The sequence below is a fragment of the Desmodus rotundus genome, chromosome 8, assembly GCF_022682495.2.
Source record: "Desmodus rotundus isolate HL8 chromosome 8, HLdesRot8A.1, whole genome shotgun sequence".
Classification (NCBI taxonomy): Eukaryota; Metazoa; Chordata; class Mammalia; order Chiroptera; family Phyllostomidae; genus Desmodus; species Desmodus rotundus.
Genome location: NC_071394.1, coordinates 84,930,282 through 84,952,736, shown reverse-complemented (window position 1 = coordinate 84,952,736; position 22,455 = coordinate 84,930,282). Strand labels below are relative to the sequence as shown.

The 22,455-nt window shown below is 42.7% G+C and overlaps 2 protein-coding genes across 8 annotated transcripts in view; one reads left to right on the top strand and one right to left on the bottom strand.

The window, feature by feature from the left end:
• Window positions 1-5,301: 5,301 nt before the first annotated feature.
• Window positions 5,302-15,295, top strand: KCTD6 (potassium channel tetramerization domain containing 6). 3 transcript variants are annotated; one of them, XM_053929656.2, is made up of 3 exons: window positions 5,302-5,473; window positions 12,289-12,357; window positions 13,895-15,295. In XM_053929656.2, the coding sequence occupies exons 2-3, from the start codon at window positions 12,331-12,333 to the stop codon at window positions 14,579-14,581; spliced, it is 714 nt and encodes a 237-aa protein (XP_053785631.1). In that variant the 5' UTR covers window positions 5,302-5,473; window positions 12,289-12,330; the 3' UTR covers window positions 14,582-15,295. The 3 variants fall into 3 exon arrangements, with proteins under 3 accessions (XP_053785631.1, XP_053785632.1, XP_024412542.1); XM_053929657.1 differs by lacking the exon at window positions 5,302-5,473 and adding an exon at window positions 5,553-5,571; XM_024556774.4 differs by lacking the exon at window positions 5,302-5,473 and adding an exon at window positions 7,957-10,888.
• Window positions 15,296-16,830: 1,535 nt separating this feature from the next.
• ACOX2 (acyl-CoA oxidase 2) overlaps window positions 16,831-22,455 on the bottom strand; it is a 31,989-nt gene continuing 26,364 nt past the window's right edge. For 4 of the 5 annotated variants that reach the window (XM_045192250.2, XM_024556714.3, XM_071222271.1 and 1 more), the window contains 2 exons: window positions 20,706-20,838; window positions 16,831-17,175 (listed from right to left, as the gene is read on the bottom strand). In XM_045192250.2, the coding sequence (XP_045048185.2) occupies window positions 17,113-17,175; window positions 20,706-20,838 (196 nt within the window). In that variant the 3' untranslated portion in view covers window positions 16,831-17,112. Of the gene's footprint in view, window positions 17,176-20,705; window positions 20,839-22,455 lie in introns of those variants that run through there. The other variant, XM_071222272.1, reaches the window with a different exon arrangement.

The window sequence follows — 22,455 nt, the reverse complement described above, 5'->3', positions numbered from 1 at the left end:
CAGTGAACGTTCATGCTGAGTAGGAGCAAGCAGGGGGTGCTTTGGGAGCCTGGGCATGGGGGTGGGCAGAGCTAAGGGGGTAGGAGGAGAAGCCAGGGAGCTGTCTTAGAAAGGAGGGCTGAACTGGTGCTGGTTCCTTACTAGGATTGCCAAAAATAATACAGGACGCTTCTATTTAATGCAATGTTTGTAAGATACATTAAAAATATTATTTGTTGTTTATCTGAAATTCAATATTAACTGAGTGTCCTGTATTTTTATTTGCTAAGTCTGGTAACCCTAGTTCCTGATGAATATATAAGAATTAGCTGAATAAATAGTGAGATGGGAGGGAAAGGTATTCCTGCAGAAGGAACAGCATGTGCAAAGACCTGGAGGTGAGGGATCATGCACTTCACTGACGGAACTGAATATTGTCCAATGGCTGGAGTATGGAGTGCAAGAGGGAAGGGAGGGAGTGGAGCAAATGCACCCAACTGTCATATCGTTGTTGAGTGTGTGCTCAGTGTCAGGCTCACTGAAGTTCGAGGGCGCTGTTGTTGTCCAGGCAGACTCAGCTTCTGCTCTCAGGGATCTCACAGTTCAGCTGAGGGGCAGTGAGGTGAGGACAGCGAAGGACAGGCACTGTGGAAGTTGTAGCTGGGGACATCAGCCTGGCTGGGAGGTCAGGAAAGGCCTCTCTGAGTAGGTGACAATGTGCTGAAGGAGAGGGAGACAGGCACGCTGAGAGCTTGGGGAAGAGAGTTCCGGGCTAAGGGATAGTGTAGCACAGGCCCTGAAAATGAAAAAAAAATTGCAGTGGGTCCTAGACACCAAAATGTGGCCAAAGGGACTGGGGCCCCCAGAGAGAGAAAAAGGGCAGAGAAGGAGGCTGGACAAGGGGGCAGGGGCCAGATCACACTGGAGGGAGTTTGGGCTGGATCCTGAAGGCAGTAGGAGCCATGGAAGGAGTTTAAAGCAGGCAGGGTGACACACCAGCTCTGTGTTTTAAAAGGTGACTCATACTGGAGAGAGGAGGGCAGATGGACAGTGTGGGGGCAGAGAGAATGAGGGAGGCTAGGGAGGGGCTACTACAGATGTCCAGGATGGACAAATGGGTGGCTTGGCCCAGAGCGATGGTGGTGGAGATGGAGGGAGAAGGAGTGGTGGGCCCAGGCTGCACTGAGGAGGAAGACTTGGCAAGGCTGGGGTATCTGGCACTGGGAAGCAAGGGTGGGAGGAGCAGCCATGACTCAAAGTTTCTGGGCTGGACAGATGGGAGGATGGTGGTACCATTTGCTGAGCTGAGCTGGGGACTTGGAAGGTTTGGGGGTGGTGAGGTGAGAGGGTTTAGGTTTGCACATGTTGAAGGGGAGGGGGCTGGTGGTGAGGCATCGGAGGATGGACTGTAAAGGCAGAGAAGATGCAGGGAGCTGGGCAGAGCTGCGATCAAAGCTGTCCCCTGACACTTGGCTTTGTGGCCTTGAGCAATGACTTCACCTGTCTTTGCCTTAGTTTTCTGATCTGTACCTGGGATATGTGGGTAGTCTGCACTCAGAGTTGTTATGAGGTTGTGGTGGGAAACCTCCAAGATAACCCCAATGATCCTTACCTCCTGGTATTCATGCTCTTGTGTGGTGACCCTCAAGCTGTAATGGGGCTGGTCTCTGAGACCACGAGACTATGGGTATGTCACTCTCAAGGTTAGAAAAACCTTGTGGCTTCTTGTTTTCAGTTAATCACTCACTTTGGGGAATGCCAGCTGCCATGTTGTCAGGAGAGGCGCACATGAAGGGACCTACTGTTCCTGCTAGAAACTACATGAGCGAGCTTAGATGCGAATCTTCCAGTCCAGCCAAGCCTACAGCGGGCTGCAGACTGCATCTAGACTGCAAGATCTGCTGCCTACCCAATCCGCTTGCAAATTCTTGACTCGCAGAAACTGTGAGATGAGAAACGTTTGCTGTTTTAAGCCCTAATGTTTTGGGTAATTTATGTGGCAGTAGAGGACTAACCCAGAGGGTAAAAGCACATCGTTGGGGCTGTAGGATGTGCAGCATCTGTAGGCTGGGAATCAAGGAGAGAGGCCTAGGCTGAAGGTATGGGTTTGGGAACCGTTTGGCTTAGAGACAATAATGGAATCCACAAAGGTGCCTGAGCCAGCCCACAGGGAGGAGGAGTCAGAGCAGAGACAATGGCCTTGGCCAGAAGCCTGGGCGTGAGGGGTGGGTAAAGCGGGAGGAGGAGTGTCTCCAGGAGTGAGAGGAGGCCCTGCAGAGGAAGGAGGAAAACCAGAATAGGGCTCCGAAGAGGATGTCTATCAGAGGGTGTGGTCAACGTATCACCCAGGGAAGCCTGAGAGGGGGAAATCTGAGGGGGTTCTTTTGGATTCACCAACAAGATTCCTGGTGGCCCCACAAAAGCTGTTTAGGTGGAGAGGTGGGCCCTGAGGCCAGACTGAATGTTGTGGGTTGAGGTGTCTGTGTAAATGCTTTTCACTCCCAAGCTCTAAACCAAGATGTTTTACAGGAGAAACCTATAGGAAATCCAAACTACAGAAAATCCAAGTCTTACAGAAGCTGCTCTAGTGAAGAGACACCATTTCTTAATTTATTTTATGAGAGTTATGTAACTTCGACAGTAAAACCAGACACGGAGAGAATAAGAGTGGAAAGTAGTAAACATATTGCATTCATAAGTATGGACACAAAAACCCTAAGTAAAATATTAGCAAACAGCATGCACCACTATATTGAAAAAATAATACATCATCAAGGTAGGTTTATTCCAGGAATTTATTGATGTTTTAATGTAATAAAATCCATGATTGTAATTTATTACGTTAGGGTGAAAAACCCCACATTTGATACATTTCGACACCCATTCATAACAGCACAATAGTGCTTCCTTCAGTAAAGTACCTTGATAATAGTACCTCGATAAAGGGTATCTATCAAAAACCTACAACAAACACCATATTCAATGGTGGCATGTTAGAAACAGTCAAGAACAGGATAGAAATGTTCACTATCATTACTATAATTCGACATTGTGCTGGAGATTTTAGTCAGTATAGTAAAACAAGGAAAAAGAAATGAAAACTCTGAAAATTTACACAGAAAATTCAAGAGAGCCTATAAACTTAGAACTAAAAAACAGTTCAAGTCTGCAAAATACAACATTATTATATAAAAACCAACCGCATTTCAGTAACCATCAATCAATACATTATAAAATATAAATTTGAAAATAGAGTTTATAGTAGCAATAAAAACTTTGAGACATGTAAGAATAGTTTTGTGAAAACCACTGACATCCTGGCTGGTGTGGCTCAGTGGATTGAGTGCCAGCCTGCGAACCAAAGGTCACAAGTTCAATGCCAGTCTAGGGCACATGCCCAGGTTGCTGGCCGGGTCCTCAGTGGGGGATGCGCGAGAAGCAACCACACATTGATGTTTCTCTCCCTCTCTTTCTCACTCCCTTCCCTCTCTCTAAAAATCTTAAAAAAAAAAAAAAAAAAAGAGAAAATCACTGACAAAGTTAATTCCACTCGGTTGTTTTTTCAAGATTTTATTTTATTTTTTAAGATTGTATTTATTTACTTTTAGAGAGAGGGGAAGGGAGGGAGAAAGAGAGGGAGAGAAATATCAATGTGTGGTTGCCTCTCAAGCGCCCTCAACTGGGGACCTGGCCCACAACCCAGCCATATGCCTTGACGGAGGGGTCAGGGTTGAACCAGCAATCTTTCAGTTTGAAGGCAGGCACTCAATCTACTGAGCCGCACCAGCTGCGCTCCACTCAGGTTTTAGTTGGGGAAATAGAAACGCTGAGAGGGGAAATGACTCTTTGAAGGACACCAGTAAGCCAGGGGCAGATTTGGGTTTTTCAGTGGCACCAAATACTAGGGATCTCAGTGGTGGATAATTTTGATATTGTCTTTCTCGTGGGGAAAGATAAATCTCTGATTTTTTATAGTTTTCTGATTATAAATTCAATATTGATTCTAGAAAATATAGAAAATTCAGAAGAACATTAAGAAGCGATGTCACTACATTCTCATCCTACTACCTAGAGAACTATGGCCAATGATTTGCTGTATTTTCTTTAAAATATTTGTCTATGTATATTTATGTTGCTATAAATAAAATTAGGATTGTATCGTGTGTACCATTTTGTGCTCTGCTTATTTTCTCACAGATTTCCCTGTAAACTCACTTAGTCTTTTAAATAGGATAATGTAGCGCTCTATTATGCTGATGAAGTGTATGTCACTTATTTAACCTATTAATTTGAGTTTTCAGAGAAAAACCAAGTATCACATATTACTGTGATCATCTGATAAAAGTTAAACCTCAGCCAACTCATGTCCATGCAGACATGAAACACAGGTAACTTTCTAAGGCCAGCGGTTATCCTGGTGAAGGGAAAATGGCAAAATTATATATATATATCCGGTCCCACCAGGAAGGGGAGAGAGATCTGGTTAGCAGGAGCAAATGGAATTTTGAGAGTCTTTTCTTGGAGACCAATTAGTTCCAAGGCTTTTACGTAATTCCCCACCTTCTTGCAGTCCTGGCTCACTTCCTGGTGAAATGAGGACAATACGGGTGCCCAGACTCAAGTAGGGCCAGCGCCTTTCGGCCTCAGAGCCTTTGTACTGGTCATTTTTTTGTGCTAAAGTCAGCTCTGTCCTTCTTCCCATCTGGCTGCCCATGTTGGCCCTTCAGGCCTGGCTGCCCTTCCCTATCTCGTCCACCAAGCCTCATAGGTGACCTTATTAGAGTCGACTCCCCCACCGACGGCCAGGCCAGGAGGTGCTCTGCCACAAGCCCAGTGTCCAGGTCTTTCTTGACTTTGCATCTAAAGCAGAGGTCCCGTCCCGTTATTCTCCACCTAATTCCTTTAATCAGACATCTCACAACATATAAACTTGTCATGATTTTGTTTCCTTGAGTCTTGTCTGTTTTCTCCTCTACTTAAGACCCCTTCCATCTTGATGGCCGCTGTACCCCTTAGGCTTAGCATGTGGTCCGGACACCACACAGGCTCGTGAGAAAACAAGAATAGGTCTGAGGACGCGCACAGTGAAAACTGTGGGAGGACTGGACTGATCCCAAATTGCAGGCGGAGGCAGGACGTAGAGGCGGGTTCCAGGCGGGGCCTCGAGTTTTGGGGCGGGGTCTCGGGGGCGGGACTGGGGCTCGGGGCCTTGACCGAGCCCGACTGACCGTGCAGCCGGGCTGCGGAGTTCCTCCTGCCCACGGCCCTCTGGCCTCGCACGCGCCGTCAGTAGGGGGCGCCCGCGGTCGTGGCGCCGGGGCTCTGCTGGGAGGCGCCTCCCGCTCCCGGCGGCTGGAGCCGCAACTCCGGGAGCGGGATCAGTCGTCCCCTCTGCCGCCGCCGCCGCCGGGCGCGGGCTCGCTTGTCCTTGCGCTCACGCTCTCCGGCTGCCGGTGTCTCCCGGCCCGGCCGCCGCCGCCGCCGCCGCCTTGCTGTGAGTGGGGGCGGGCCGGGGGATTAGGGGCCCCGGGGCTCGGGAGGGCCCGGCACGGGGAGAAGCCGGAGCGGAGCCGCAGGGGGATCGCGGTTGAGGTGAATCGGGCGGTGGCGGGGCCGCGCTGAGGGGACCGCGGGGAGCCCGGGCGGCGCGCTCCGGGGCTGGCACGGGCCCACGGCGGGCTTCCCGCAGCGGAGCGGCCGGGCTTGGGCGGGGGTTCCGGGGCCCGCTGGGAGGGGACGTGTGTTGTCGGCGGACCCAGGGTCGGGCTTCGGTGTGCGCCCCCTGCCCGGGCCCGGAGCATCTCCTGTCCCACGCCGGGGCCGGATCGAGGTGGGGGGACTTCGTCTGCGGGGCAACAGCGAGGCACCGCCCGGCCGGGGACACCTCGAGGTGTGCTCGAAAATGATTGTTTTCTGGGGAGGAGGGTGTTTATTAGCCACCGTTTGCGGTAATTTGAGGCTTACGGTAGGGCTTCTGAGCCCTGCCTCGGGATTTTTCTGCCCCAGAGACACGCTCTGACAGCAGCTGAGTTTTTTATGCTCAGATTTGTGTGTGTCATGGTATTTTTAATGCTTGGTGTCAGAAGTGATAAATGGCCGCGGTTCTGGGGAGCCTCTGAAGCACCTGCTGGGCCCACGGTGGTGGAGGCTGTGTCTGAGGGTAGGACGGGAGAAATGAAACAGATCCTGTTCGGATATTCTGCTGAAGTTATCAAGTTTCTGTTCAACTATACCAGTTACAGAACAAATTGATAGATCCAATTTTAGGACTTAGTGATAGGTGAGGTTTGGGTGCAAAGAGACCCTGGGTGACCTGGTTTGGCTAAGAATGTTTGGGGTAGCCGAAGTGTCTCTTACCATTTCCCGTTGGCATGTTCACCTTCTTGCTGTCACCAGTGCCCGAGTACGTGAATGATTCCAGGAGAGGAAAGAGCTAGGGGAAGCACAGGCCTGATGTTTTCGAATGAACAAGTGTGTATCTAGGAAAAGGAAAATCTTTTTACCTACAGGGTGGTAGGGTGAGAAAACTTGCTCTTTGGTTGAGAACCATCATCCACTCTAATACTTCATTTTGTGTAATGCCATGGATATTAAGGACTGAGGGGTCAGGGCGGTTACAGATGCTATTCCTAAGGTTTGTATGATTTGAATTTTCATAAATTATATTGAAACCAAAGCATTACTACATAAAGGAGTCCTAGGGTGGATCTTTCTATGTATCCCTCAAGGGGTCTTAGATTTTTATATGTGGAGTCTATTTAGATGGAATACACATGTCTCTTTGGATGCAACTCTACCGTGGAGATAATCCTGAGTCATGCCTTCGAGAAGTTCCTTCTGTGGTCAAGAGCTCCGGTGTCTGGCGGTCTCTGTTAAAAGCTGGATGCGCCCCTGTACCTGCAGTTTTCCCTTCTGGAGCACTGGGGAAGGGAGACTGGAAGCAAATGAAGACGTCTTTTCTTTGATATTTGTCCTGTCTTCATGCCAGTGGTCTACATTACTTGCGTTCACACTCTCAAGTTTCTCAATTTACCACAGAAATTTTGTTTATACTGCTACTCGTATTTTCATATTTGTTTAATACTGGCCTGTTTACAAATGGTTTTCTATTCATGATCTTGCTTATTTTCTCCTTTTCTGCAGAGAAGCAGCTGGGCATAAAGAGTGATTTAATCAGGGTGTCATAAGTAGAATTGGAGCAGGACTGAGATACAGATCTTCACCCATTCGCTCTCCTCTGTGCTGGTCTGCATGAGACTGCAGAACCTTAGTTCTGGCTGTTACCCTGTGGGTCACTTGTGTCTTGGTATTGGGCCGAAGTGGTATTACTACTTTTGGGAAGGTGGCATTATCTTGTTTTATCCTGTAGAAACTGAGTGGGTGTAAGAGGAATTTAAAATTTTGTGACTATTTGTGATAGCTCTTTAGTATTAAGGTCAATTTTCAACTTAGCCTTTCTTCTAGACCATGTGGAGAGAAGAGAGAGAAAAAGGAATTAGTTTTAGGAAAAAAAACAATCCATTCCTTTAGAGGTCCAGTTAAGGATAACCTAAGATCACACTCACATTCTCCTGTGTGCCTGGCTACTTGTGCCAGTCTGTATGTGAACGTTAGCCCCAAACAGTCCTTTAGATGTCGCTGAACTAGTTACTATAAAAAGTATTTCACTTTCAAACTCCCACATTTCAAGAACAGAGAAATTCAATACAAAGGTAATTTGACGGTAGGTATAGATGAAGTTTACTGAATCTCCTTTTTGGAATGCCAGGCACAAAGGTTAGAGTAGAAAGGCATTTTATTGCCTTCCTTCCTTCCTTTCTCTCTTTCTTTCTCTCTCTTTCTTCCCTCCCTCCTTCCTTCCTTCCTTCCTTCCTTCCTTCCTTCCTTCCTTCCTTCCTTCCTTCCTTCCCTCCTTCCCTCCTTCCCTCCTTCCCTCCCTCCCTCCCTCCCTCCCTCCCTCCCTCCCTCCCTTCCTTCCTTCCTTCCTTCCTTCCTTCTTCCTTCCTTTTTATAACACGGAATCCTTCAGGAACCTGTATGTCATCCTGGAGCAGGGCTGTGCTAATCTCTACATTGCTCCATTCTGAAGTGAGCCCTAGAAAGTCATTTTAAAAGAGCTACCTGGAAACTTTGGAAAGGCAGTAGCTATAGGTTTTTATTATTTATTCAAGTTTGGAGGCGTGTGTATTATAATGTACAGGTTGTTATATAGGAGTGGAACTTTTGCCCCAGAGAATTCTTAGTCGGTACCTGAAATAATAAACCCAGAATATTTGTGTTCAATTGGCTCATCATAACCGTGAAGCCTGTAATTGCCATTCTGCAGTAGTGAGGAAAATGGCTTTCACGGGTTTTTAGGTTTTTCTTGAAGGTGTTAACTTGTTTAATTATGCATTTTCCAGATTTGCTACTTTAGAAAATTCTTAGGAAGTTTTCTTAAGGCTTTTATAAATTCTTTAGCATTTTTTCTTAACTTAATTATCTGTTACCAGAATTTATATTAACCTTTGAAGCTTTTAAGTGGGGGGTGAAAACAGTGGTTTTCAGTAGTTATATTTTTGGATTCATCACCCAGTTGTTGCCACAAGAATTTTATTTGGGCCAAAGGTCATATTTTTTTCCAGGTGAACTGATTTTACAAGGTCTGGAGCCTTTTCTTGAACTTTATAATTATGCTTGGTTTTTTCATTGTTACCTTCATAATCTCCATTCCTGGCAAATTTTCTGAAATATTAGGTTTTTCTTTGTCTTTATCAGTTAAACAAGCCCATTTGATGCCCATTTCAAGATCTCCTTCACTGCCTGTCTTCTGGTCATTTAACTTCTCATTAAGCCCTCCACTGGAGACTGTGCCAGAAGGGAGAAAAGATGAAAAGCAAATAAATCACTTGCTAATTGTTAGCAGCTCTGGAAAATATTTAGAAGAGATTGAAGCTATTCCGAAGTTCTTTTGGATTCTGTTCTGTTTCATTCATCTGCACCGTCTCCGAGATGTTTCTAATAGTTATCAATTCAGAGGCTGATTACCCAGCTATTGGGAGACCAGAATGTTCCTGCTTTTTTTGGTTTGTTTCTTGCTGTATCTAAGCATTTCCATAGAGGATATTTAATAGAAGTAAGCAGTAGAGATAAAATTTAAACTAATCAATATTATTTTTTCCCTTAGAGCTTTTTAGTGAACAATTTGATTTGGGGGGGGTAGTTTAGTGAATAGTAGTAACTTCGTTTTATTTTGATGTATCTTGTACACAAGCATAAGGGGGTTTTGGTTGCTTTTTAAGAAACATGGCTTTATATAGATACCATAATTGCTTTCCTGAATTATTAAGCTTGAGGTTTCATTACATCTTTGTACCGGAACAGAACCTTGGCTTTTTCTGTGGAACAGATTCAGGAGCATCATCTAATGTTCTTTTTATGATCGCTCAAGAAGTTATCTTGTTTTGATTTAACAGTGAAAAAGAAACAAAAAAGGATTACTAGTGGACAGACCTTGCGTAACAGCTGTAACGTTAATGATGTCTGGTTTTTTCCCTCGTCTTTCTTTGGTCCCCCATTCTTCGTTCAACCGTTTGGATATTCAGGTATTGGAGTTCCTCCCTTATAAACAGGACAGGAGCCTTCAGTCACACTAGTGAGTAGGTTCTTGCTATTTTTGCTTCTGGAATTTTTACAAACCCATTATGACTGCTCACTTAGCCTGAGTTACTGTTAAATTTGCAAATAAAACCTTACTAGGTGGATAGGGTTAATAGATAGCTGTAGGGGGTCTGAAGTTAATCCTTTCAGTTTCTTGTTTCTTGGATTCTGTTCTTTCAGTTTCCACCGGAAGGAGGGGATTTATGGAAAGATCTAAACTAAGAGTCAGCAAACCCAAGTTCTTAATCCGTTACTTTCCATCTGGGGCCTAGAGCAAGTCACTTATCCATTACTTCTCTAAAATGGAGACAGTAATTCATGCTCTGCTTGCTGTATCAGGGATGTTCTGTGTGTGTGAGAGAGAAAGGCCTCCTCCTCTTTTACCTAAAATGTTTCTTCATTCTAGAATCCCTCTCGGGTTGTCCAGATATCCCTGCTGAGGTCTACTGAGCAAGATCTTCCCAGAAGTCCTCCGTTTTTCCATGTGGAACTGTTCTTGCTCTTTCTTCCAGAAGGCCTCTGCTAGTCTGTCTGTGTAGAAGTGCTATAGAAACAGCACCTTGGAATTGTGTTCTGTACTTCAAGCGTTGCTTGTTGCCTTTCTTCATAGATTGAAAGGTCGGTCCATGAGGGCAAGGATTGTACCTGCCTGTTCCTGTGTACCCACGTAGTGCATACTGTCTATTGACCTACAGTAAATGTTGGTTGACGGAATTATTTTTGAGGCCGTCAGGAATGAATACTTTGGGTGATAAGAAGATGCCAAAGATGAGCATCTTACCAAAACTTTTGAATGACTGGCCTTTTAAATTGTTACTTATCTGTCTGTTTTATCAGTTATTGAATAAAAATTGTTAAAGCTGTTTTTGGTTCTCTTTACCTCAGATACTTTTGTGAGGAATGAAAGCTTGTCACAACAGCCCTGAATTTGACATTGGTTCACTTCTCACCCTCTATCTGTATCTATACCCAGCTGCTGAGTATGGAGAATAAAAACCGACTGCGTGTTGTCCGGTGCACATTCTAGCTTGTTTGCTTTGAAGAATTTTCTAGGTGAAGAAATAGATGCTTCAGGGTCTGATTTCAGCCCATGCTGTGCTATGCAAATGTTCTCTACATGCCTGAGTGACCTTTTGAGAAAGAGCCTTTGTGATCTTCTGTAGCCAAGGACTGTTCTGGGAATAGTGTGCCAGATTCCCCTAAAAGTGGGAAAAGTGAATCTGTTTAAAGATCACATAAAAAAGCCAATGCTTTTCCTGGGTAAATACTGGTAAGTCCATGTTTCTTACTGTCTCTTGTCAGAGCTTTGGAAATTTGCTGTCCTGGTTAATTTGGGGAACGGTGTGTGTGAGCGGGTACTGACTAAAGCTATTCAGTAGCTGGGCATCTGTTTAAGTAATTTGGAATTGTAGATAAATTCAGACCGGCATCATTAGTATCTGGGTGTTTACCAGCGTCTTCGGCCTGGCGCTCCCTGAGTGCCCGCTGAGTGACATTCAAACAGATTTGTAAGGTTCTCTTTTCCTCCAAATTGTGCTCTAATGGCTTGACATTTAAATTATTTTGTATTTGTTTTGATTATTGTATAAAATGACATGTATTAGTATTAAAAGCTTAATTATATTTTTATGTTATGAAAGAAATATCATGCTGGTGTATTTCTCTTGCAAAGCAGTACCGGTGTCTTGGAGGTTTATAGTTTTTAATGCTTTTACCGAGATGTTTAGTTTGTATAGCGGAAATGCTGATGAAAAAGAGCGTTTTTTCTTCCTTTCTCGTACACAACCTCTTTGATAAGGATCGTGATAGGTACGAGGATAAGGTTGTAGAGTTAATCATAATGTTCTATTATAGAAATTCTGAAAATTGAATTTGCAGAGAAGATAGGTAGGATTTGAATGACTAGTTTACTGCTGGGCTCTTCCTCCTTCCTCTAAGCATAGGATGACTTTTTCTCTGTAGAGTTTGGTAGGTAGGTACTTAGTGTGGAACAGGTAGAGGCCCCACGGAAGTCCCTGGAGCAGCAATTTTTAAGCTTTTTAACCTAATGGCACACATAAACTAATTACTGAATTTTTGTGGAAACCCCCAAAATATATTCTACTTTTTGCCAATCTGCCAAAAAAAATAGGTATAATTTTGATTCATTCACACTGGATGGCTATCGTCGTGTTGGCCATTGTCGTTTTTTTGACAGTCTCAGGGAAAGAGGTCAGTGCCCCTGACTAAATAGTCAGGTACCGCGTGCTTTAAACATTCTTGCTGCACATCATTTGAAAATTGCTGCCCTAGAGAAATGCTTTCTTCTTCAGATCTTTGCCCTGTAGCAGTTTTTTTTAAATAAAGATTTTATTTATTATTAGAGAGAGGGGAAGGGAGGGAGAGAAACACCAGTGTGAGAGATGTCAATGGGTTGCCTCTCGTGCGCCTCCAGCTGGGGACCTGGCCTGCAACCCGGGCACGTGCCCTGACTGGGAATCAAACCGGTGACTTTTGGTTAGCAGGTCAGCGATCAGTCCACTGAGCCACACTGGCCAGGGTTGCGCTGTAGCAGTTTTTAATTGAGCAAAAATGAATAGTTTTCTGGTGTGTCGCCTACCCTGTGGGGTGTAAAACCCTTCTCTGTTCTCATAGTTACATGTGCTGTCGTGTCTTTTTCTTCTCCCCAAGTTTCCCTGGAACCTGGGCTCCCCAGACGCTGCGCTGGAGCAGATGGATAATGGAGACTGGGGCTATATGGTGAGAGGCCTTCGCAGATGCATTTTGAAGGCTGTCAGATTATTTTTGTATGTCTTTACCCCTTATGTATTCTTAGGTACAATACTGTACATCTTGTAAGAGCGAAAGTTATTGGTGCAACCCCCTGTTAGTTAGTTTAGAATGTATTTGGGGGGTGTTTTTGTTTGGTTTGGCGTTTTTATGTAAGCACACTCAGTTTGGACTCTCAAAGTAACTTTATAATAATCACTTATTTGAGAGAGATCATGATTTTTTGGTCTTTAAAATTGCTCTTAACACCCTTCCTTCATAGAGCAGTCTGAAGAGAGTCTAGTACGTAATAGTACAGAGGACATTCCCTTGTGGTTGGGGAGGTTAACTGTTGAGAAGGTGCCACTTCTCCCACTTCTACTTTCTTTGCATATGTGTGTGTCTTCCTACTATTCTTTGCCTTTGGTAAGAAATATTTTACTTGCCTAGTACTTTGTCCATCTGTCTGTATTTATATGTTTTCTTAGGTATGATTTCTAAAACTGAAGGTATATATTATTTAGAGAAGCTTGCTTTTCAAAACTAAAGGCCAGATTGCAACATTAATGTTACGAAAATGAACACACTGTCAGATTTTGAAATTGAAAGTTGCTGGTATAGTGAAATTGTGTTGATCAAACTGTGTATTTTAACTTAGTATTTGCCACTGTTCCTGCCGTGAAGGAGTTACGAAGCTTAGGTCCGCACAGATTTTTATCTTCAAAATAAATTTCATGATTCCCCCCCGTTTTTGATGAGGGAGAGACAAAAGAAATATCGAAAGTAGATTCTTTTCATTATCAAATCAATTTTTTGCCTATTTTATGTCAAATTGAGTTAAGAAAAATGAAATTCTCTTTTAAATTGGAAACACCTAAATTAGTTTATTTTAGTTTGGCCTTTGTCTTTCCATAATATACTGTCTTTTGCCTTGTATAATGTGCACTATTTTGCCTACATTTTTGAGGGGAAAATAAGGGTGTGCATTATACACGGGCAGTACCTGAAATACCTTGTACCTGTTGTGTTTTGTCGTTATTTGTTACATAAAATATCTTGTACCATAATATGTTAAAAAATAAATGCTAAAATTCCTGTATAATACCAAAAAACAAGTATCTAAATATAAATAAATAATTGAATTAAAAAATTAAAATGAAAGATTTTTTTCCCCTGAAAGTGTGGGCCGAAAACACAGGTGCACATTATACACGGCAAAGCGTGGTTCTCTACTTCTCTTAGATACTGGGCTTGAAGTTAAATGGCTTCGGAAGTCATGCTCTTGTTTCTTAGTATGTCTGTAAAGAATTAGATTTGTCCCTTTTTTTCCCTGTTGGAAGCATACGTTCCATTCCTGCATCTAGGTGGGTTAATCACTGAAGGTAAAGCTGTTTTGCATAAAAGGATTGCTACATAAACTTACAGGCTGAAGGAATCTTTTGCTTTGCTTGTTATCATTTTTCTTAATTTGTCAAAGTTAGAATTTTAAAACTTTCAGGTGACTAATCATTTTTTTAAAAAATTTCAGATGAGTGACCCAGTCACGTTGAATGTAGGCGGACACTTGTACACAACGTCCCTTACCACGTTGACGCGATACCCAGATTCCATGCTCGGAGCGATGTTTGGGGGGGACTTCCCCACAGCTCGAGACCCTCAAGGCAATTACTTCATTGATCGAGATGGACCTCTTTTCAGATATGTCCTCAACTTCTTAAGAACTTCAGAGTTGACCTTACCCCTGGATTTTAAGGAATTTGATCTGCTTCGGAAAGAAGCAGATTTTTATCAAATCGAGCCCTTGATTCAGTGTCTCAATGACCCTAAGCCTTTGTATCCTATGGATACTTTTGAAGAAGTTGTGGAGCTATCCAGTACTCGGAAGCTTTCTAAGTACTCCAATCCGGTAGCTGTCATCATAACCCAGTTAACCATCACCACCAAGGTCCATTCCTTACTAGAAGGCATCTCAAACTATTTTACCAAGTGGAATAAGCACATGATGGACACCAGAGACTGCCAGGTTTCCTTCACTTTCGGACCATGTGATTACCACCAGGAAGTGTCTCTGCGGGTCCACCTGATGGAATATATCACGAAACAAGGCTTCACGATCCGCAACACCCGAGTGCATCACATGAGTGAGCGGGCCAATGAGAACACAGTGGAGCACAACTGGACTTTCTGTAGGTTGGCCCGGAAGACAGATGATTGATGTCTAACCCTGGGAAAAGTTCCTGGAAACTGAGTCTCCAGTAGATGGAAAAGACTGATTTTTTTTTTAATCACAGTGTGGGATTTAAAAAAAAATTTTTTTGTATTTATTTGCAGGCATTGAAGACCAGAAGGAAGTTTGTGCTGTAGCAGAATCCTCTGTGTTTTTGTTCACTTTGCCCTGAGATTGCATGTGCCTGTTCAGAGCCTCCAGATACCTTTTTTATAAAAAGAAGTCTGAAATTATTATGGTATATAATCTACCCTTAACAGAGCTTTTTTTCGTTACAGTGCTAAAATGATTTCTGATTAAATAGTCCCCAAGTCAACTAGAAGGCTAAAAATGGCAGGAATGAAAGAGTAAACAGTACTCATGATGCTTTTGACAAAAATCAAAACATCATGGAGGGTGACCTAGTTTCCAGGCCAATAAGCCGTATTGTAATATTAAAGGAAAACTGTTCCAATCATTTAAAAGTACTTGTTAAGTACTGCTTTTTACAGTTATGACAACTGTTTCTTACTATGCATATAAATCAAGCAACCAAATATCTGTAGCCATGGAAATGTCTGACTAGAAATATTTATATTGGATTCTGAATACAAAATGTCCCTGTGGTAGCAATCTTACTCCTTGTGCCTGGTGCAGTATTAATTCCCAAGTGTACTGTCTACCAGGAAAAAAAAGGAACTAATAAAAGATGAAATAGAAAAACTGGGTTTGTATTTATTGACTGTTGTTACTTACGGGGGAATGATTCCTTGTCTAAAGTATGCATTGTTCTAAGTACCAATATACACTACCAAGGCACACTGGTATTTGATTCAAGAGGTCTCGGTGGAACCTTAGGGTGCAATTTATAGAATTCTGCTGTGTTTTTAAAGCAGGAATAGATGAGCTTACTAATTTTGTCTAAAAGAGTACAATTTGAACAGTGAACATACAGTTTGACAAATTTTGTCAAATAGGATTTATGTCGAGGATTAAAGGTTTTTCTTCAATAAGCCGCCATTCATCATAGTTCTGAACATGACCCTTATCCTAGCTTTGTGTTGAGTATGGGGACAAACTGACTTTTCAGCTACCGTATTCTCTTATATTATGGTGACCCAGAAGTGTATTTTATTATTAAAGTTATTTCGGAGGAGAAGACGTCAACTGCAGTGAGTGAAGGGTCTGGAATAGTTGGAGATAGGTGTTCATTTATTTACTTCACAGTAATCTTATTTTGTGTAGCTCATTTGATCCTATTTCTTGGAAGCTGCTGGCAGGGAGGGTTATGTTAACTATAGTGAGACTTCCTAGCTTGCTAGATCACCTTCTAAAAGGAAGTCTTCCTCCTTCGGTGGGAGGGAAGTTCCAAGGCCGAGTGCCCTAAGGCAGGTCACTCCTTTTTCCTCTGTGGTTCTGCCTCTGATAGGAGGATGAAAACACCTTTGCCCATTTTTGTCAGTCTCTAGAAAATTTATTTTAAGATTTGACAAATGACTACCATTCAGAAACCTATGATTACCCCTTTTTCAAACTAAAATTCCTTAATGTTATTGGCGGGATGCTGTAGTTTCAGTAAATGTACTAGTATGAGGTTATATTTTTAGAAAATTGCCTCCTACTTTAAACTGATTAGTGGTTACCTAAAAAAAAAGCAACCGAGCCTCTTATGTGTTGTTAAGTTAGCTGAGGTGAACGTGGGATAAAATTATTTGGTTTGAAAACCGGTATGGAAATGAGAATAATATTTGCCCTTCCAAGGTTTTAAAAGTTAAAACTTACAAGGTCTCTTCCTTGTCCAGTTTATTGGAGATAAGTTTGCTTTTGGTAAATTTTCCCAGATTTATTAATTATTAACAACTAAATGATAATTTATATGAGTGAATTAGGAAAAGTAGCCAGCTAAGATATTTTGCGATTTAATTTGTCTGGTGGCATTTAATTTTGAGTGTTTTATATGCTGAGGCAACTGAAAATGACATCAAAAATGTAGCTTGAGTGTATTTGGGTAATTTGGGACAATTATTTCTTTTATGCATTTTAATTTTCTGTGGAAGAGTTGATTTTTTAAAAGATGATACTTAGTTGCAGTCTTAGGGCTGTACATTTTATGTGGATTACACCAAGTATAGGCACTTCTGGAGACGGGTCGTGTGTGAGCATGTGCGTGTCCTTTTAAACCCTCGGGTAAGTGTGTGCAATAGACACAAATAGTAACTGAGTCCCTGGCATTTAACAAACTATATGCTACAATTGGATAGTGCTGCTGTGTTTTATTGCGGGAAATTTCAAACATATTTAGAGGAGAGGATAGTTTAAACACCCGTGTACCCATTGACTGACATCAACAACTATTCACTCACCCCTTTTCCTCCCATGGATTGTTTTGAAGTAAATCACAGATATTTCATTCACTTCAGACTCTGTCTAGAAGACAGTGACTCTAAAAAGTGCACATATCTGTGCTTTAAAATTTTAATAATACGTATGCCATGCTGCCATTATCACATAGTGGTGCTTCTTGAATGCTGTGATTTATTTCATAGCTTGGATCTCCAGCTTTGTAGTAGTGGTCTTAGATATTTCTCATAGGCAGGGTTCCCCTGTTTGTAGAAAGAAGTGCATTATTAAGACAGAATATTTGTGCCAGAATTAATAACTTATTTTCAAATTGTTTTGAGTTTGAAAATTAATATTACATAAGATCCTTAATTTAAAAAATTATTTAAAAAATTCATTTTATGTGAACATATGGAGAAACATTTTTTCCAAAGGGCATCCTTTGTTTTCTTAAGCAGATTTTAAATTGCGGATGCAGGTGGCCAATTAAAAAACACAGTTATCATTTGCTTTTGGAATTTAATACAAATAAAGAGCTCAACTCTCTGAAGCTCTTTGAAATTGAACATTAACCATAAACCAAGGAATGAGAAGGTGGAATCACGTAAGTAAGATTCTGTGTCAGAATAGGTTTTCCCTATTTTCTTTTTATTATTATTGTTGTTATTATTTAAGTGAGAGAAACATTGATCTGTTGTTCCACCCATTCATGCATTCATTGGTTGATTCTTGCACGTGCCACGACGGGGGACCAAACAGGCAACCTTTGGGGTATCAAGACAATGCTCCAACCAACTGAGCTACCAGGTCATGGCCTATTTTCTTTCTTTCTTTTTTTTTAAAGATGTTATTTATTTGTTTTTTAGAAAGATTGGGAGTGGGAGAAAGAGAGGGAGAGGAACTTCTATGTGAGGAACATCATTGGTTGCCTCTTGGCCTGTGTCCCGACTGGGGACCGAACCCATAACCCAGGCATGTGCTCCAAACGGAAATCAAACAAGCGAGCTTTTGGTTTGTGGGATGACACCCAGCCCACTGAGCCACTCGATTCAGGGCTCCCCATTGCTTTCTAATATAATATCTTGATTCTTTCCTTCATAGCCCTATTCTTATCTTTTGTAATATTTATTGCCTGTCTAGGCTAAAACTTCTTGAAGACAGTGTCTATAACTCTTGCTCTCCACTGTATCCTTAGAACCTAGAATAGCTTCTGGCACATAGTATTTGCTCAATAAATATGTTGAATGAGTGAATGAATCAGTAACTGTGTTTACTAGTGCATGTAGCAACTACTTGGACAAACTTTTACAATAGAATAATTTGGGGGAAACGGGAATCTTGTTTTGAAATCATCCCCAGTGTTTCCTCCACCGCTTGCATCTGTAAGAAATCACTTAGATATGAGTTCATGTGGGGAGGGGTAACAGCTTTTTGCTGTTCACTTTGGAAAACCTGGCTTGAAATAGCATTCAGACAGGAAAAAAGCCAAAAAAACCAGACGCCATGGATCAACTAAACCATGGGAGAGGGCATCACTCAGTCTCGGGAGGAAGCTCATCACTTACCTTCCCAGACGGAAGAGAGACTGGCTTAGGATTCTGAGACATTTAACTCAGCACAGTACCTTCCCTTTTGGTGGAAAATACTAGTGAAATAGATCCCCACTTGCACGTTTGTGTCAACAAGGCATGCTTTAACGTAGCTGTTTTAATTTATTTGAAATACGTGTAGTGTACCTTTCTCAACTAGTGGAAATGAAAAATGCCTTTTACTGCAGTTTCAAAATTATCTACAGCAGATTTAAAAAATACACATTAACGGTGCCATTTTGCTGGTCTCTGGAGGAGCCAGAAATGTAAGATCATGTGGCTATATAGCAGTCAACCGAGTATCGTTTTAAATAACTGGAAGAGGTTCTCCAAGGTCATTTATAATCTCAGTTCTTAAACTGCTTTCATGAAAGAGCCACGTTGCTGTGCCTGTCACCTTTTTAGCAAGGTGATGGAAGCTGGGATGGCAAGGTCTGCCGCACTGTGTGTACCAGGTTCCTTCATCCTACTGTGTAGGCCAGAAAACCACGTTTACTCCATAAATGCAAAATGTCTACTCTCCGTGATGGATCCTGGAGTTAGGAAGCCGAAGACTCCACCCTTGTTCACAGTGAAGTGGCAGGCGAGAAAGAAAAGGGAAAAGTGAATGGGATGAAGCGCATCAACATTTTACCAAATCTGTTGATGCTGTGGGTCAGTCATGCCCCTCATTTAAATAAGCCAGCCCTCATGTAGTGTCCAGATTAAATTCTTTTAAAATAAGCATTGGAAACAGTAGAAGAACAAGAAAGTCCCCTGTGAGCTTTAGTGAACGTGAGGAGTCAGAAGAACTGGCACGTTCCCTTGTGTTGCTAGTAAGACAGGTTTGAGCTAGGTTATGCCTGCATTTCCTGACGGGGGTCACGGCAAGGTGGGCTTCTCTCTGGAGCACCAAAGGGCATGCGATTATCTTCAGACCACAGCAGCTATTCTGGAGTGGGAGGACTGCTGTAGTTTCATGCCAGGATTTAGTTTATGCCAGGATTTAAATACTAGAAAGTAAAGAGACCTAAGCATTAGAAAAAGTAAAGCGACTAGTGTTGGCTTAACTGTACCAAGCAGTAAATGTATCATGCCTTCTTTAGTAAGTGGTTTCTATTTCCTTGTAGTTAAAAGGATGCCTTCCTAGAGTCAGAATGACCAAGATGGATTGGCCTTCTGTATGCCACCCATCTGGGGCGGAACTGGTTGTGTTATAACTTCAGATGATCCCGTTAAATTAAGCTCTGAGGTGTGATGGAATGCAAAACGTTAAGAGCAAGTCTAACACTGTGGTAGGTGGGAATGAAAGCCCGAGAGTTGCCAATTTCATGAGGTGTTGAGGCACCTTTTCTGAAATTTGACCTAAGAGGTAAAAGAGTAAGTTTCACCATCGGAGCGGCATGTTTGCATGATAGAACTGTTGTGTTCCTAGAATATTGGCCCCTCAAATTCTGAATACCTGGTTTATTTCTCAACTGCAGCTACTGCACTCATTGACATTCATAACCCTTCTCAGTGAGGCTCCGCCGAGTCTGGGACCCTGGCCCTGGAGTGTCAGGATTTTATGAGTCCTCCCCTTCTGTTAATGACTCAGCGTTCCGGTATTCTCTCCTAGGACGCCCGGGGATCTTTGCTCTATAACCCTTGTAATTGTCATTTGTATGGCTTCCCTGGGCTACTGATGGCAGTGCAGCAGCCTCTGTCTGTGTCCCTGGGATTGTGATCCTTACAGGGAAGAGGAAGGAGGCGGGCGTCTCTAGCAGGCAGTCCGGTCTGAGAGAGACTCTCACCCCAGTCCACCCAAGCTTCCTATTGCCTGTGAATACCCACTTTTATCAACATAAAACAGAGTTAAGAGGCTAAAAATAAGATAAGGTATGATTTATCTTATTTTTGTTACTTAAAAGGCAGTTTGCCATTACAGTGCTCTAGGTCCTTGGGTGTGTCAAGCCATGATTTAAAGCTTGGGTCTTCCTCCTAATTCCCTTTATCAAGTTCTGAGCAGTGCACTTTGCTGATTGCAGTCCAGACTCAGAGTTCCTGCCAGGCCACCGCCCCTCCTGGTTTCTTTTATGTATTCTCAAAATATTTTAAGCAGACATGCTATGCCGAGTGATTTCTAACCTAGTGGGAATCAATTAAAATGGGAAAACAAGGGGAGGTGTGGTCCCTGCTTGTTCTCTGCTCTCTTACATAATTCATAACGTGTTCTACTCAACTACCTGAGTATTGGCCGGTGCCTTCTGAACCCAATGGAACAGACGTTCATAGACATTTCCGTCGTAACAGCCAAGTGCCGAGTTTAAACACTGATCTGTGAAGTCGAAAGCATCGGTTAACGAGATGGCATCCTTCCTGAGGGAAAAAACAAGAGTTTGTGAGTATTTTAGACTGCTCTTATGAATCCGATTCATCTGGGACGGTGGATAATAACACCTAACTAGAGGTTACATCATTATTTACTTTTGAACAAGTCAGTTTTCTTTTTTTTTTCAAGTTTTTATATTTGATCAGTTATAGTGCAGAATAAAGAATCAAGTAGTTCTTTAAGCCTTGTTACTTAAAATCAGCATATCCTGTCTCACCTCCATCTCCAAACGCCCCATCTCCACCCAGAGGCAATCAGTTTCAGTCTTTTAACTGATATCTTTGGTTTTTACCTGAATGTCTCTAAATGCCTGGTTTGTATTTCTATTTCTTGTTTGTTCACTTTTAGATATTATATGTTGACTCTCCATTACAAAAGATGATTTACTTTTAGCACCCTTCTTCTCACCCCTGTCACCCTCCCACCCCAATCTATGCTTCCTCCCCTCCCCTTCACCTTCCTGACTCCCAATTTTGGCCAGACTAATATTCAGTGCTTAAATTGTTAGGACCGCACTTATCCAATATCTTATTACGACTTCATGTATCCCGCTCACAGCTGAGCCAGGCCCCCATCACATCTCTCCTGTTACAGTGACCTGCCTGCCGGCCCACCGTTCTCTCTCCGGCTCTGCCGTCCTTAATTCTTAGCGATGTCACTGTCTGGGTGGGTGTGCCTCCAAAACCCCGCTTCCAGTTCCTCGAATCTGCTGCTCCACTGAATTTGTTCTACAGCCTCCTCTGTCACTCTTTGCCAAGATCACACACCGGGACTCATCACCAACGTCTGCAACTTCTCTAAAAACCTCAGCCACGTTTCTTCCTCTGACTCCTGGCTCTTTAGCTTACTCCCTCCAGTATTCTGACTTCTGTATTCATTTTTTCCTCTCAAGCCACAAGATGTGTTTTCTTTTAACCTATTGAATAAAATATTTAAAAAAACGTTCACATGCTTGCCTTCCTTTTTTAGCATAGGACGTAAAACAATAATGTGATTATTTGTTTATACTCTTCTCTAACTCTTGTTTCACAGAGCATTTGAGGTGGCTGGGATACTGTGCCTATTTTAATCCTTTCTGCATGACCCTGTGTCATCATTAGGAGGTGACTTCATATAGAGCTGTATATAATTCTTTGACCCTTCTGGCACCTACCACCTGTATAAATGTCCTTCATCCCCCTTGTGGTCTCACTTTTCTCCTCATCCAACTGAAATTTCATGGTTTGTATGTTCACTTCCTCAAAAGTATATTGAGTAATTTTTCTTGCTTTGTCATACTTGTTTGGCAAAACCCAAACCCTGTGCCGCCACCTTTGTAGCTGTGGCTGGGAGAACCAACACTGACCGGGATAATCAGTGCTCACGCAGGCCCTCATTGCCGCCCGGTGATCCTGTTACAGTGCTCTAGTTCATGTACTTCTTAGATGATTATTTCACACTTCCTCAACCTACACTCCCCACTCCCCAACTCTTACCTGAATGACTTTGCTTCCTATTCCACTGATAAGACAGAAGTGGTAAGAACATTTCCGTAAGTTCCCACCCATTCATTTATACCTACAGTGCTATTTCTCTTAGTACAAGTCAACTGCACAGGCTTCCAC

Excerpts from the sequence above, each read along its gene's own strand:
- KCTD6 (XM_053929656.2), top strand. The coding sequence starts at position 12,331 with ATGGATAATGGAGACTGGGGCTATATG. Across the intron at positions 12,358-13,894 it reads ATGGAGACTGGGGCTATATG|ATGAGTGACCCAGTCACGTT; the intron begins GTGAGAGGCCTT and ends AAAAAATTTCAG.